At 42.9% G+C, this 12921-nt stretch overlaps 1 protein-coding gene across 5 annotated transcripts in view; it reads right to left on the reverse strand.

The window, feature by feature from the left end:
- LOC127064567 (titin homolog) overlaps positions 1 to 12921 on the reverse strand; it is a 43931-nt gene that overhangs the window by 3781 nt on the left and 27229 nt on the right. For all 5 annotated transcript variants that reach the window (XM_050995775.1, XM_050995772.1, XM_050995774.1 and 2 more), the window contains 22 exons: positions 12523 to 12686; positions 12207 to 12428; positions 11894 to 12147; positions 11633 to 11796; positions 11281 to 11551; positions 10905 to 11165; positions 10666 to 10798; positions 7148 to 7316; positions 6955 to 7000; positions 6738 to 6873; positions 6491 to 6647; positions 5992 to 6120; positions 5446 to 5793; positions 5115 to 5280; positions 4877 to 5030; positions 4674 to 4800; positions 4375 to 4575; positions 4107 to 4276; positions 3351 to 4046; positions 2370 to 2532; positions 481 to 825; positions 9 to 303 (listed from right to left, as the gene is read on the reverse strand). In XM_050995775.1, coding sequence (XP_050851732.1) covers positions 9 to 303; positions 481 to 825; positions 2370 to 2532; positions 3351 to 4046; positions 4107 to 4276; positions 4375 to 4575; positions 4674 to 4800; positions 4877 to 5030; positions 5115 to 5280; positions 5446 to 5793; positions 5992 to 6120; positions 6491 to 6647; positions 6738 to 6873; positions 6955 to 7000; positions 7148 to 7316; positions 10666 to 10798; positions 10905 to 11165; positions 11281 to 11551; positions 11633 to 11796; positions 11894 to 12147; positions 12207 to 12428; positions 12523 to 12686 — 4771 coding nt within the window. The remainder of the gene's footprint in view (positions 1 to 8; positions 304 to 480; positions 826 to 2369; positions 2533 to 3350; positions 4047 to 4106; positions 4277 to 4374; positions 4576 to 4673; positions 4801 to 4876; positions 5031 to 5114; positions 5281 to 5445; positions 5794 to 5991; positions 6121 to 6490; positions 6648 to 6737; positions 6874 to 6954; positions 7001 to 7147; positions 7317 to 10665; positions 10799 to 10904; positions 11166 to 11280; positions 11552 to 11632; positions 11797 to 11893; positions 12148 to 12206; positions 12429 to 12522; positions 12687 to 12921) is intronic.

The following is a 12921-nucleotide window of genomic DNA, read 5'->3' on the forward strand; positions in this document are numbered from 1 at the left end:
ATACTTACTATTCAGTGACCATTATGATTTCTCGAGGACCCTCGAAAGCGGCTGCTAGAAGCAGAAGCTTCGGATGTCTGAGTCTATTCATAATGTTTATTTCCTCGCGAACTTGTTCTCGATCCTTACTCTTGATCGTTCTAACGAATTTCGCGGCGAAACTTTCGTTCGACGACTTTTCGACGACCCTTTTAACGACGCCGTAGCGGCCTTTCCCGAGTTCTTCGAAGACATCGTATCTGTCGACGAACGATTGCGAGTCCTCCGCACGAACCGTGCGAGCTTCGAAAGCTGCTGCGAATTCTACGATAGCCAGACCAGATAAATGATAAATCCTTTACAAATTGGATATAGGCGTGTGTGCGAGTGCGTGCGTACGCATATATAGACATACATAGCTAATATACGCATATATGCACATACATAACTAATGAGAAGGAGAAAAATTGGAAAATATTCCGTTTGGATATTTTCAATTACCTTCCTCTTCCTCGTTCTGTAAAATCGTTTCTCCTTCTCGAGGTATCCTAACGAGTTCGGACCGAGCACTGGGTTCACCGACCCCATGAATATTTTCCCCCCTGACCCTGAAACGGTAGCTTTCACCAGCGACGATAGAATCGTTTGACGATGCGAGCACCGTGTGACTCAGAGAATGACAGGATTCAGCAATGACCGTCCAGGAGTTTTCTTCTCGTCGATTCATCTCGATGGTATAACCGGTTATCGTGCAACCACCGTCGTAAGCCGGTGATCTCCAGGCAATCGTTACCGAATTCTTCGAACGCGTTACGCTTGGAGTACCTGTCGGTGGATCCGGTGGTCCTGTCGTTATAAAATTACAAATTATTTTTAAGTGGATTGAATGTCTCGTCGTCCGACTAGCGCTCGCGACGTCGAAATCCATTTACACGGACGTATAAAAGATTGCGACGATAGGAACGACAGTTTCGCTTTCTTACACTTCATATTTACTTGCTACTTTCTATCTCGTGCTAATGCGCTATGTCATAACGAGAGCATCAACGTCGTATATTACCCAACTCCATGGTGGTGTCTTCGTAGATCGAAGCGATCGAACTTGAAATAACGTCGACGTGCCATTCAGACAAAGTAAAGTGAGAAAAGTCGAGAAATGCGTGCCATTGTGTCAACGCGATAAGTATCGACTGGTCTAGCAGATAGCGGTATAGAAGTGTTCGATGTGAATGGGTGTATACGACGTCTCTCGAGGAAAAAGGAAGGTTGACGGAGAGGGGGAGAGGGAAGGGGAAGGGAGAACGAACGAAACCACGAAGAGAGAGGAAGGAGCAGATTGGTGCGACTTCGTCTTGAAAATGGTAGAGGAATAATTGCGCGACTCGTCGTCACGTGAGATTGTCGTCCGCCTTGTACGCGAGAAAAGGAACTAGACCGTGCAAAGCGAAGCGAGGCGACGCGCGTTCACACACGCGGAACAATGCTCGGCTTACGCGTCTCGGAACATCTAATCTTTTTTCTAATCGAATCGTCGATTCTCCACGCTCTGACGAGTTACATCTTTCTTTATCTCGTAGGAGTCACTACGAACGTTGATCCGACCCGTTCTTTCGTTATTATCTCGAGGAAGGAAAGTACCAAGAGATATTGCGCGTAACACTGTCTCTTCTATCTTCTTCGTGAACAAAAACGATCGAAAAGTATTGAAAGCGCAATGAAACGTTATCTTTTCGTTGAAAACGTAGATGTAAAGGGGGATAAATATTATTATTCTACTAAATCTCGGGATACTATTATTCTACAAAAATCTCTGACGTAATATTTGCGAGAATGTCTGTAGTAAAAAGAGTAACCTACACGTGTCATCTTTAACGCGCAAACGATCAATCTTCGACTTAAATTCATAGTTCGCCTCGCGTGACCTCTAAATACGCTTGCTTTGAACAAACATACGAGAACTTTCTGATAATGTGTGCGTGCGTTAGTTATATTGGTACGACACGGCAATTAGATAGGAATGATGTAAGACCGTTTCTTTCGGACTTTTGTAAACAATCGCGAGCACGAGTGTTTACAGATCCATATAGAGAACGAACGTGAAAGCCTCGCTCGATAACATTCATTGTCAAATTTCTTTCGCGTTGATCGTCTCGCATCTAAGTACGTATAAGATTTACATTCGGGTGAGTTCGTTCAAATTTAATAAAAATTTCGATCGGAATCGCGTCCATTATTGCATTAAAAGTTTTAATCGGTCATTTGAAAGCGGAGAGATCGATAGCACGAAAGTTTGTACGTTTACGTTATCGTTAGATACGATTCAAATTTTGTCGCATCTATAGCTATACGTATACGTAGAAACATACCAAAGTATAATAAAAGTTAGTTACCTTCAACGGCGAGACTAAAAAATTGTCGATCCAGTGCTAATAAATTTTCCACCGACACTTCGTATTTTCCAGCATGATCCGCCGTTATATCGTCCAACGTTAAATGAGAGACACCGGCACCGTAGGTAATCCCAATTTTCTCCTCGGACGTTAATCGTCGACCCTTGAACGATAGGCAAACATTTTTATAGCGAATATTTTGACAACGATCGATTAACACTCGATACTCGATACTCGCTTTCTAATATCTTGCCGTTAGAGAAAAGAATGGCTCTCGAGAATGGCTCATTTTACAGGGAGCGTTAAGAGGAACCGAGTGGAAGAAGTGCGATAAAGATCTAAAAAAATGCGTGCTCAAGGTTTAGGAGAAGACGCGTGTTTTGTCAACGATCGCGAGAATACTGCTTCGAGTTTCGAACGTCGCGACGCGACGCGACGGAGCGAGTCGACGCGTCGCGTCGCGTTGGTTTCTATAACAAAATACAGGGGAGGGGATCTCGAACATCGTTCGCCGCAAGGTGACCGGACCTATAACATTCGTTTCGAACGCATATAAGGTCATTGACATAGTACCTCATAAATTCCAATTAAAATTAATAAACCGAATTAAAAGTAACGAAAGTTTCTACGTACGTAGGTACGCATGAGCGAGATCGCTTGGAGTAGAAGCTTCTGTTACCTACTTGTGCGAGATATGTCAAGCTTTCGTATTCGCGCGAGACGTGGGAAATACGAAAAGCGGGAAAAAGGAAATATTCGTTACGATGCCTGAAGATAAACGGAACGACGTTTCGTACGATGCCGCGTCGTCGACAACGTTGCTACCTGTCACCTAAGCGGTGCAAAGCGCAACGTTATAGCGACTCAAGGAATTGCAAATTTTCGAACGTCGTATCAATTCGTTCCTATAGATAATTCCAGATTTATTGGTTAGTACCGAGACTACAAACGATCTTAAGAGCGTACCGAATTCTTACTTACCGCACGGAACCATTTGACCAGCGGCTCGGGATGGCCACGATAGGTAATCCTGAGAACGAGCTTGTTACCTCTGAAGACTTTTACGTCGGTGGGAGCCTTAACGATCGCAGCTGCTACAAATTCGTCCAATTCGTCGTCAACTTTTATACATTCGTTATCCGTTCTCGATGTTAACAGAGATCGTTCTACGCACGTAAATGGCATTACGTCTATCTCATTCGATTCGTCTTTCTTCGTCTTCGAGATATGCAACTCCGTCGAAGGAACTGCATTTTTCTCCTTCGGTAACGGAGACAGTCGTTTAGGACTCGAGGCTTTCGTTCTTAAAGGAAGCGAGGACGATCTGGTGCGTTTGAATCTTTCTTCCTTTTGATGGGAAACGTTCGTCGAAAGGAAATGCTGTTCCTTTTTAGATCTTCTGAGAGAGCTCGAAAGAGTCTGGAAGAGTTTGGAGTCGGGCGTACGATTAAACGACGGAGACGGTGATTTTTCACGGTTATGAGATATCTTTCTTTCTTTCTTCGAATTCGAAGTGCGATTTTCGGACGTACACGAAGCCCGGTTCAATCGCAATTCCGTCGTACAGCAGATCGATGGACCATTCCCAAGGACGGAAGCTGTGCAGCGAATTTCACCCGTGTCTCGCGAGGAGACGTCGCGTATCTTCAAAATGCTGACATTTTCGTCTATCTCGATCTGCGTAATATAATAATTCTCTTCGTCTAAAATATCTCTCTCGTAAAGTTTGGTACGTACCTTGCATCTAGCATTATCCCTGGCGTCTTTTCCGTTAATAGTCCACGAAAAGTCCATTGGCTTTCCGCACTGTACTCGTGCGCAGAAACACGCGGTCTCGCCCTTCGAGACGATTCGAGTTAGCGGCGTTTTAGTGAATCGTGGCGCGAGATTCGGAATAGCCTTATAATCTGTCCAATAAATAAACATCGGATCGTTATTCCTATCTCGGATAATTTTTATACACGATAAAATAGATATAGGTGTATCATCGAAAAGTGACGGATACCTTGAACAGCAAGGAGACCGCCGCAAGACGTTTCTCCGAATTCGTTTCGAACGATGCAAGCGTACTCTCCAGCGTCTCGTGGATGGGTATCGGAGAGTCTAAGGGCGATTCCGCCGTCGCTGTGCGAAACGTAATTATGAAGATCGTCGTCGGGTATCTCGCGTTTATCTTTCAACCAATTGATCGAGAACGGAGGAGTACCTGTGAGAATAAATCCACGCGAGTCTTACTCGTCGAGAGGGGAGAAAAACGGAAAAAGGAAAAAAAAGAAAATATCGATGTCTCCTCGTTATTTTTACCAGCAAGTTTGGTACGAAGTTCATAAGAATTTCCCTCCATGACGATCGACTCTTCGGGAAGCGCTTGCAAGAATTTCGGGGGTTCTTTGTCCAAGGTTGAAGAATCGCGTGGATCGAGTACGGTTACCTGAGAACGCCGACAAGTCGAAGGAGAGAAAGAACGAGCAGAATGAAATTAATCTTTCGAGGCCATAAATATTTACCTGACAGGTGTTCCTCGCTGAACCAAGGACGTTCGTTGCCACGCAAGCATATTCGCCGGCGTCGCTCGCTTTTACTTTCGAAATTTCGATTTTCGCGGTTTTACCGTCAAAGTGCCTCTTTATTCTATTCGAACGGGGCAAAGGTCGTCCGTTCCTAAAACGCAAACAGACGTTTCGTTTCTATTCCAGGAACATACGGTTACTCGTACGCGACGCATAAAGATTAGAAAAAGATTACCTATACCACGTGGGCGTCGGACTAGGGGTTCCTCTCAGGCCGCATTGCAGTCGTAAACGGCCGTCCATCCTCGTAGTCGTGTCGAGAAGACTTCGAGAAAAAGAAGGATGAATCCTCGGAGAGGCGCTTCTAGTTCTTACAGTTCGTCCGTAAGATCCGTGCCGATCTTTCAAAATAATTGCTTTATTTGTTAAATATTTATTTTAATGTCTATGCTAATGAATATTATGAATATTTGAGAGGATAAATAAATATGTAAGAAGCTTTTAGAAACGGTTATCTAATCGCGATGTTACAAACGCAGTCGAGGACGCGTCAGAGGTACGCTTACTTATCACTTCGAGTCGAGCACTAGCCTCGATTCTACCAAAATCGTTTTCCAAGGTAACTCTGTAAAGACCGGCATCCTCTTGCGTAACCTCTCCGATCTCCAGGATCTTCACGTCGTCCTTTTCTACGATGGAAATTCTTGCGGTCGGCGTGACAACGATTCCGTTTTTATCCCACTTCAGCCAGGGCGTTGGATGACCGACGACCGCGCATTGAAAACGCACGGTTTCACCCTCTTCGACCACTCGATTGTGCGGTACAGAATAAAATTTCGGTGGACTGATCTTTGGTCGTTTTATCGTCGAACCACGTCGTGGAGGAAATTGAGGAGACCTGAGTTCGCGGCCGTCTAATCGGGACCAAAATTATTGCCGATTAATTTCATCGAACGAGTTTTATACTTCGGTGCATGTACTTTCATAAATTCTGAATGTTTTCAACGGCAACTTCGTTGGCGACATTAATTTCTTTTCGCTCTACTCGCTGGCGCGCGGTAAACGTAAGACTTAAGGAAAGAAGAAAGAAAAACTCAGCTTTGAAGACTCACGGGAAACCGCAGGAGATAAACTTCTGATAGGCGTGGATCGTGGAGTCGATCGAGGCGTTGATCCGGCCGATAGTAGACCGATCGGTCGTGATAATCTTTCGCTCAGTACGTTTTCTTTGCCCTCGGGAACTGCGAATTGACATTGCCAAAGACGAAAGATTTAACGTAAACGTATTCGTCCAGTCTTTGGTCGGACAAAGGACTCATTATTATTGCAAACGCGCACCTTGTATATGGGGCGTATAAGTCATTTGATATTCACGCAATTTATTAGCACTTGCACGTGCGAGGGAGAATGCTTCGACCACGCAGGCGTGTTTTGCTTACGCGCTATAACTCATACGTTACCCATAACGTTTCTAAGCTATAACGTTTCAGCTTCCCTCGTAAAGAATCATTCTCTTTCCGTTTCTACTTTGGTACTTTAACGATTACGAATATTCCTAAGTATTCGATAAAGCGTAATATCACGAAGGTAAACTTTTCAACGTAAAATTACCATCGACGACGAGACAAGCCGACGTGAATGCCTTCCCAAGTTCGTTGTAAGCGACACACGTGTACTCTCCCTCGTCCTCAGGATATACGTGTTGGATGCTCAGACGTGCCACTTCGCCGTCGAATTCACTCGTAAAATCGTTACCCATGGTTATTACCTAAAAACGACCAATTAACTTTGCTATTTTGCGTCTGCATAGTGTTTCGAGAAATGTTTCATTTTTAGATAGGAAAGTCACACGCGTTACCTTTCCACCCTTTTCCCAACGAACGTTGGGTCGTTCGGGCGTGGCAAGAAATTTACACTCCAAAGTGACAGCGTCGCCGTCGCAACATCTTATATCTCTGAGTTCCCTGGTTACCATAGGCAGGGTGAGCACTTTCCTGCGGACGATGCGATAAAGACGTAAACGATGCGTAAACTTGGAGTACAACTTGAAATTTCTCTAACGATACAATACCAACCCGTGCGTAATCGGCGACTTTTTCATCGTCGTCTCTTTTCCTTGACCTGCAAAAGGATATATAACGATATATAAATTCGACCAGTTATAAATTGTCGTAAATATGTAAATAGCGAGTTAGTCCGTTTAATAGATTCCAAGTATCGGTGATAAATATGTATGTGGGTATAAATCATATATAGAATTTCTCTCACCTTTGGCATATATTTGCAAAGAAATTATGGCTTTCGCTTCTCCATGACAATTTCGAGCGATCACCGAATACGTTCCGGTAAAGTCGAGCTTCGCGTGAGGTATTTCCAATCTGTATTGAGGACCGTTATCCACCAACCGAAAATGAGGAGCGTCTCTATAGTAATCGGGCTGCAAGTACGACACGGCTATATTACATATCAGAACGTTGAATCTATGTCGTGTTGGATGATATTATTTCGTAATAGATTACGATAATATACACACTTTGAGAAAAAGTACTAAATTATTTTAATAAATTATCGCCCCCAAAAAAAGATCGGTTCACGGTCGTACGTACGTATGTATTTCGTAGGTACGTATGTGCGCGCGTCGTTCGAATGTTAACGAAAAGGAGAAGCAAACGTCGAAAGACGAGGCGGTTGACCTCGAACATCGACCTCGACCTAGATACGAACGCGTTTCCGCGATTCCCACGCCTACGCTCCAAAATAAAGAAAATGTTTTAATAGTTATTCCGTTCGTATTATATAGCAGATACGTATACGGGTACGATTACGAGTACGTACAATTCGTGTAGATTCGGACGACCTTTAGTCGTCAAAGCTACATGGGGTTAAAACTCAGCGTGAGATGTTTAAAGAGAGCGCAAAAAGGAAAAAGATGGAGGAGAAAAAGAGACGACAGTAGTCCTCTCGTTGGAACTCTAGTCCATATAGGGAGCGAAAGTCGATCGGATCGCTCGAGACTGATCTTGTTATGCCTATGACAGACACAAGTGCCAACAAGTGAATATTTATTTCTTTTCCATTACCAAATCGCCTTTCTCCTAGTCCTCTCCAGCGTTTATACAAAAGCGCATAATTGTAATAATTCGCGAACGCGTAAAGTCGTTAGTACCTACATAAATTTGCTCTCATAAAACACGATATTGTATTATATAATTTGTTGAAATAAGAGAGAGAGAGAGAGAGGGAGAAAAGCTATCGATGGATAACGCGATAAAGCTCTTTCGTTGCGAAAAGTGTATCGATCGATCGTATCTCATTGCGATAAATGAAGTTTTCAAGTTTTCTAACGCGAGCTGTTTCTTGACATAATGGACCTTCCGAGACCCATCTGTCTTTCACCTGTCTATCGTGCACCAACGTGACGCTTCGCCTACGATGAAATTTATGCGTACGACACTTCCCGTTACGGAAGAGAGACGCCGTAAACTGGTTGGTGCAAGGACTCTCTATAGAGTGTTACATGGATATCGCGCGAGATCGGCGCGGGATCACCGCGATCGCTCGAAACTCGACTTTGCCCTTCTATTCGATCAAATAAATTTTTCCGGAAATTCTGCCGTATATCGTACTATTTGTCAGGATAGTATATTAATACTGTATCGATTAAGAAGAACCTTGCTTTAGCCTTATATCAAACAAAAATAATTTGATCCTGAATATTACGATTTGACGATCTTAATTTAAATATGGATAGTAGTTCATAATACGTAGTTGATAAGAGTGACGATTAAAAAACGAGTCGATCTTTTTCTTTACACGCGTTCACAGCGTTAACGTAGTCGTTAACTAAAAAGGAATGCTCGCTGAACGTATGTATGTATTTGGTGGCTTGGCTCGATGCGTCGCACGTTCTTGCAGTTACTACGCGAGAGATTAACTCGCGAGACTCGGCCAAGTTTTCCTCGAAGTATATAGATTCGTTCTCGAGGAATTTCCTTAAGAGAGTCGATGAAAAGGCCTGAGAATGAGAATGACTCATTACGACTGGAAACTCGTACGTTAAGACGAGTCTCCCAAACGTTCGGTGCTCTTCTTTTTAACCGTCACCGTTCTTCAAATAATGAAATTATCGCTATAGAGAAAGAGTTAAAACTAAAAGTTATTAACAAATGGTGTGGATTTTCAGATCGTTTTAAGCATCATGAGAAATTTTTCCTATCCACCGGTAGTACGTATCTATCTACATAATGGATATTATATAGTATTATATTTATTCATGTACCTACGTGCTTTGGAAATGGGATACTTTTTCATTTTGAAGCCGCACATGCACATCGGTTGAGATTTATAGCTCACATTTCTTTTGACGATATTCCATATGGAAAAGAATCATCCTTCCGGGTAGAGAAGACGATAACGTACGGTAAATTTCTACTCACTTTTCTCACTTTTGCAATGACAAATAATACGTTTCTATAATCGAGAGAAATATCAATTCGCTAAAATATTTACGAGCGAGCGAGAGAGATAAAGAGAGAGAGAGAGAGAGAGAAAGAGATGGATAGTTAGAAAAAGAAAGAGAGAGAGAGAGAAGAGAGCGACGTACATATGCGCTCGTCGTACGACGACGATCGACAGTAGGCTATTCATTGGCCAAAGTTAAACACCGACTGTTTTACCGTTCGTACTTCGCGGTACCGATCCATCGGCGAAGAAAGCCAACTTGGACGACGAAAAGTGGGGACGATGCCTTCTAGGTAAGTAACTAAGTATTTACGCTCTTCTCGATTATGCAGATATTCGTTTGACGTAAATACTTTGATGCTTCAACGTTTTCTTCCTTTCCCTTCGTGCCTTTTCCTTCCGGCCTTTCTCTCGAGGAGAAGGATAATCGTATTTCATACGACACGATTCGCGACACTTCGATCGTGTCAAACGAATCGTCACAACGCAACGAGAAAGAGAGTTCGCGTAACAAAGGAAACGACGAAAGCGCAAACGTTAGAATAAAATTTATTATAACCAAGTCCTACGTCACGGATAATACTTTCGATATGGCTGATTTGTATTCCCCTTGACTTTATATTAACGTTAACGCCCACGTACGCCTGTCCATTTCTGTATCTCCTCGTTGAGAAGAAATAAAAATCGTTGTGGAAGGCTTTCCAATGAAAAAAAAAAAAATGCTTCGGTACAACATTACGATTACATTGAAATTCCATTACCAATTTCATATTTTTAGACAAGGAACAAGGAGAAATCCTTTATAATTGTCAAGGGGGCACTTTTCGGCTTCTTGCAGTTTGCATCGGGCTTGCTTCCTCTTTCGTTGAATAATAAATTTCTCTTCTTCTTCGTTCCATCTTTGGGCTCTTCGTTTAACCTCACGTAGCACGTACTGTTACCTTTTAAAGAGGTGACGCGAAATAAATGCCGTTTCCCCCAACGCGACGCATATAATACCTGACCCACTATGGGCATAATACGGTATGTAACACTATCATTTCTTTCTTGCTGTCACCTTGACCTACATCGTGATCGATGCAGCATTAGGGACACGTCATTTTCTGGGATTGCAAAATGAACTTTGCAATTACTCCCGTACTTGCATATCCAACTTGTAAGTTCTTTAATTAGTTTTCTTGTAACGCTCTCTCTCTCTCTCTCTCTCTCTCTCTCTCTCTCTCTCTCTCTCCCTCTCTATCTATCTATCTAATTTTGAACGTACCTACGTATTGTAATTGCAAGCACGGATCCCTGTATTTACGAAGTGTAGATAAAATAGTTACCTTAAGGAAATCGCGCAACCAGATAACTTCCGGTTTAGGATCACCAACGACCTCGCAAAGTATAATGACCGTATCTCCTTCGAGAGCCTCGGTTGATAAAGGTTTCGTAACAAATAGCGGTTCCTTTGAATATCTGCGAAACGATGGCAGAGAGACAATGGGTAAAGTTTGCTGAGAGATCTTTCGCGGAGAAACATAGAGATACGAAGATATTAAAATTAAATATATTTTTTACGCACGGCACATCGGGAGAAGCGATGGTCACCGTTGGCAATCCTTCGATAAGAGATTCGATCTGTTTGTCGTCTGCTTCGTCGATTCCGATAATAACGTTGACTCTCGTTGATGTCTCAGCACGGCCAACTTCATTGATCGCGGTACAACTGTAAACACCAGCGTCCCTGCTCGTAACTTTGGCCAAAGATAATTCGACTGTACCGTCGTGGTTCAAGGTCATGATAGTTCTTCTACTAGGCCGAAGACGCAATCCGTCGCGATGCCTGATGAAAATAGACGAAAGAAAAGTAAGTCGGAGAGTTTTTTTAATAAACTCGAATGAGCAAAACCTTTTGTATTTTGCTAACGAAGTGCAGCAATCGATTTTCGTTCGCTCACCATACTACACCCACGCTAGGATAAGCTTCGATCCGAGCTGACATTCGTAATTCGTCGTTTAATCTTACAGCATAGGCTGCATCCAGGCCATAGAGAAATTCAGGGGCAACGTAAGCACGAATTCCTTTATCGACTACGAGGATAGATCGACAGGACACCGAACCATGGATATTTTTTGCCGTCACCATGTAACATCCAGAGTCCTCGAGCGTCGAATGAATTATCTCTAGAGTGTGAAAGTTGGAATCGTCGTTCCAAAAAACGTGACGTTCTAAAACAAAAAAAAAAAGGGAAAAGAAAAATTGATTATACCTATTCGTTATTCAATTTCTAATGCAACTTAGCCGCTTACCGTCTTGAGTAATTTCAACGGCATTTTTAAACCAAATTATCTCGGGAGCGGGATAACCAATAATCTGACACGTTAAGCGTACGGGATAAGTAACTTGAACCCGTCTATCCCGTAATCTCATGGCGAACTGCGGTGGTCTTTCTTCTCGCTCATCTCCCAAAATTCTAATGTAAGAGAAAACGATCATGTTTCCCACTATTTTCTTTTTCGTTATTTTAATAAGGTAGCTCGTTAAATGAAACGAAGTTGTATTAACAATACCTAGATCTAAGTTTCTCATCCGCTTCGATGATCTTCGGATCGGTGACAACGAGTACTCTAGCGAAAGATGACACTTTACCAACTTTATTCGATGCCTCGCAAATATATCTGCCGGAATCATCTTCTTTTATAGCTTCTATGGCAAGAGAACACCTTAAACCTCTCCTACCGACGGAATATCGCGAATCGTTGTTAGGATCGATCTCGGCTGTTTCGCGATACCATTTGACATTTATATTTGGATCTCCACGAATCTAAAATGAAACGAAAGGATTTATATCAGATATTTTATATTTGTTAAGAAAAGTCTCACCTCGCATTCCAATTTGATCGTCGAGCCCTCGAGAGCCTTCAATTGGCCAGGGAGAATTTTGATGAATTCCGGAAGATCAACGACTTCGCTGACCGTGAAGGAATTCGACGTCGTCACGGATTCGCCCCATCCATATCGATTTCGTGGGGTGACACGAAATCTGTATTCTCCACCTGGACGGAGATTGAACGCGTCTAAGGCGTTTATCGGTGTGACGCCCAGCTGATACGCAAAGTGAACAAATAATAAAACAATGGGGAACTAACGTTGAATAAAGTAATCATCTAAAAGTAATTAAGTCGTAGGTACACCATACCTCGACCCAACGAGCACCACCATCCCCGCCCACCAACCATGCGTCCACCTTATAGGCGATGACCGGAGCTGGCCCTCTCCTCTCGGCCTTGCCCCAACTCAAGGACAACCAATTTTTTCCTCCATCGACGACAACTGGCTCGCTGCTGACTGGCCCAGGGACATCTGACGTGGAAATATTTGTAAATCAGCGTGCTTTTTCGAAAACATTCGAAAAACAAGTTTTCTCTCGATCTACTCTACCTCGTTGTCCGAATAAATATTCTATAAAATCGCTGATCAAACTATCCTCGCTGGTCAAAGATCGTTTCAAACGGGAGCTCGGTAATTCGAGGTCATCGTTCAACACGATTTCCTTATCTTGAATCCTCATTCTTCTTACTTTGATATCATTTCCAAA

Source organism: Vespula vulgaris, chromosome 6 (genome assembly GCF_905475345.1).
Source record: "Vespula vulgaris chromosome 6, iyVesVulg1.1, whole genome shotgun sequence".
Taxonomy (NCBI): domain Eukaryota; kingdom Metazoa; phylum Arthropoda; class Insecta; order Hymenoptera; family Vespidae; genus Vespula; species Vespula vulgaris.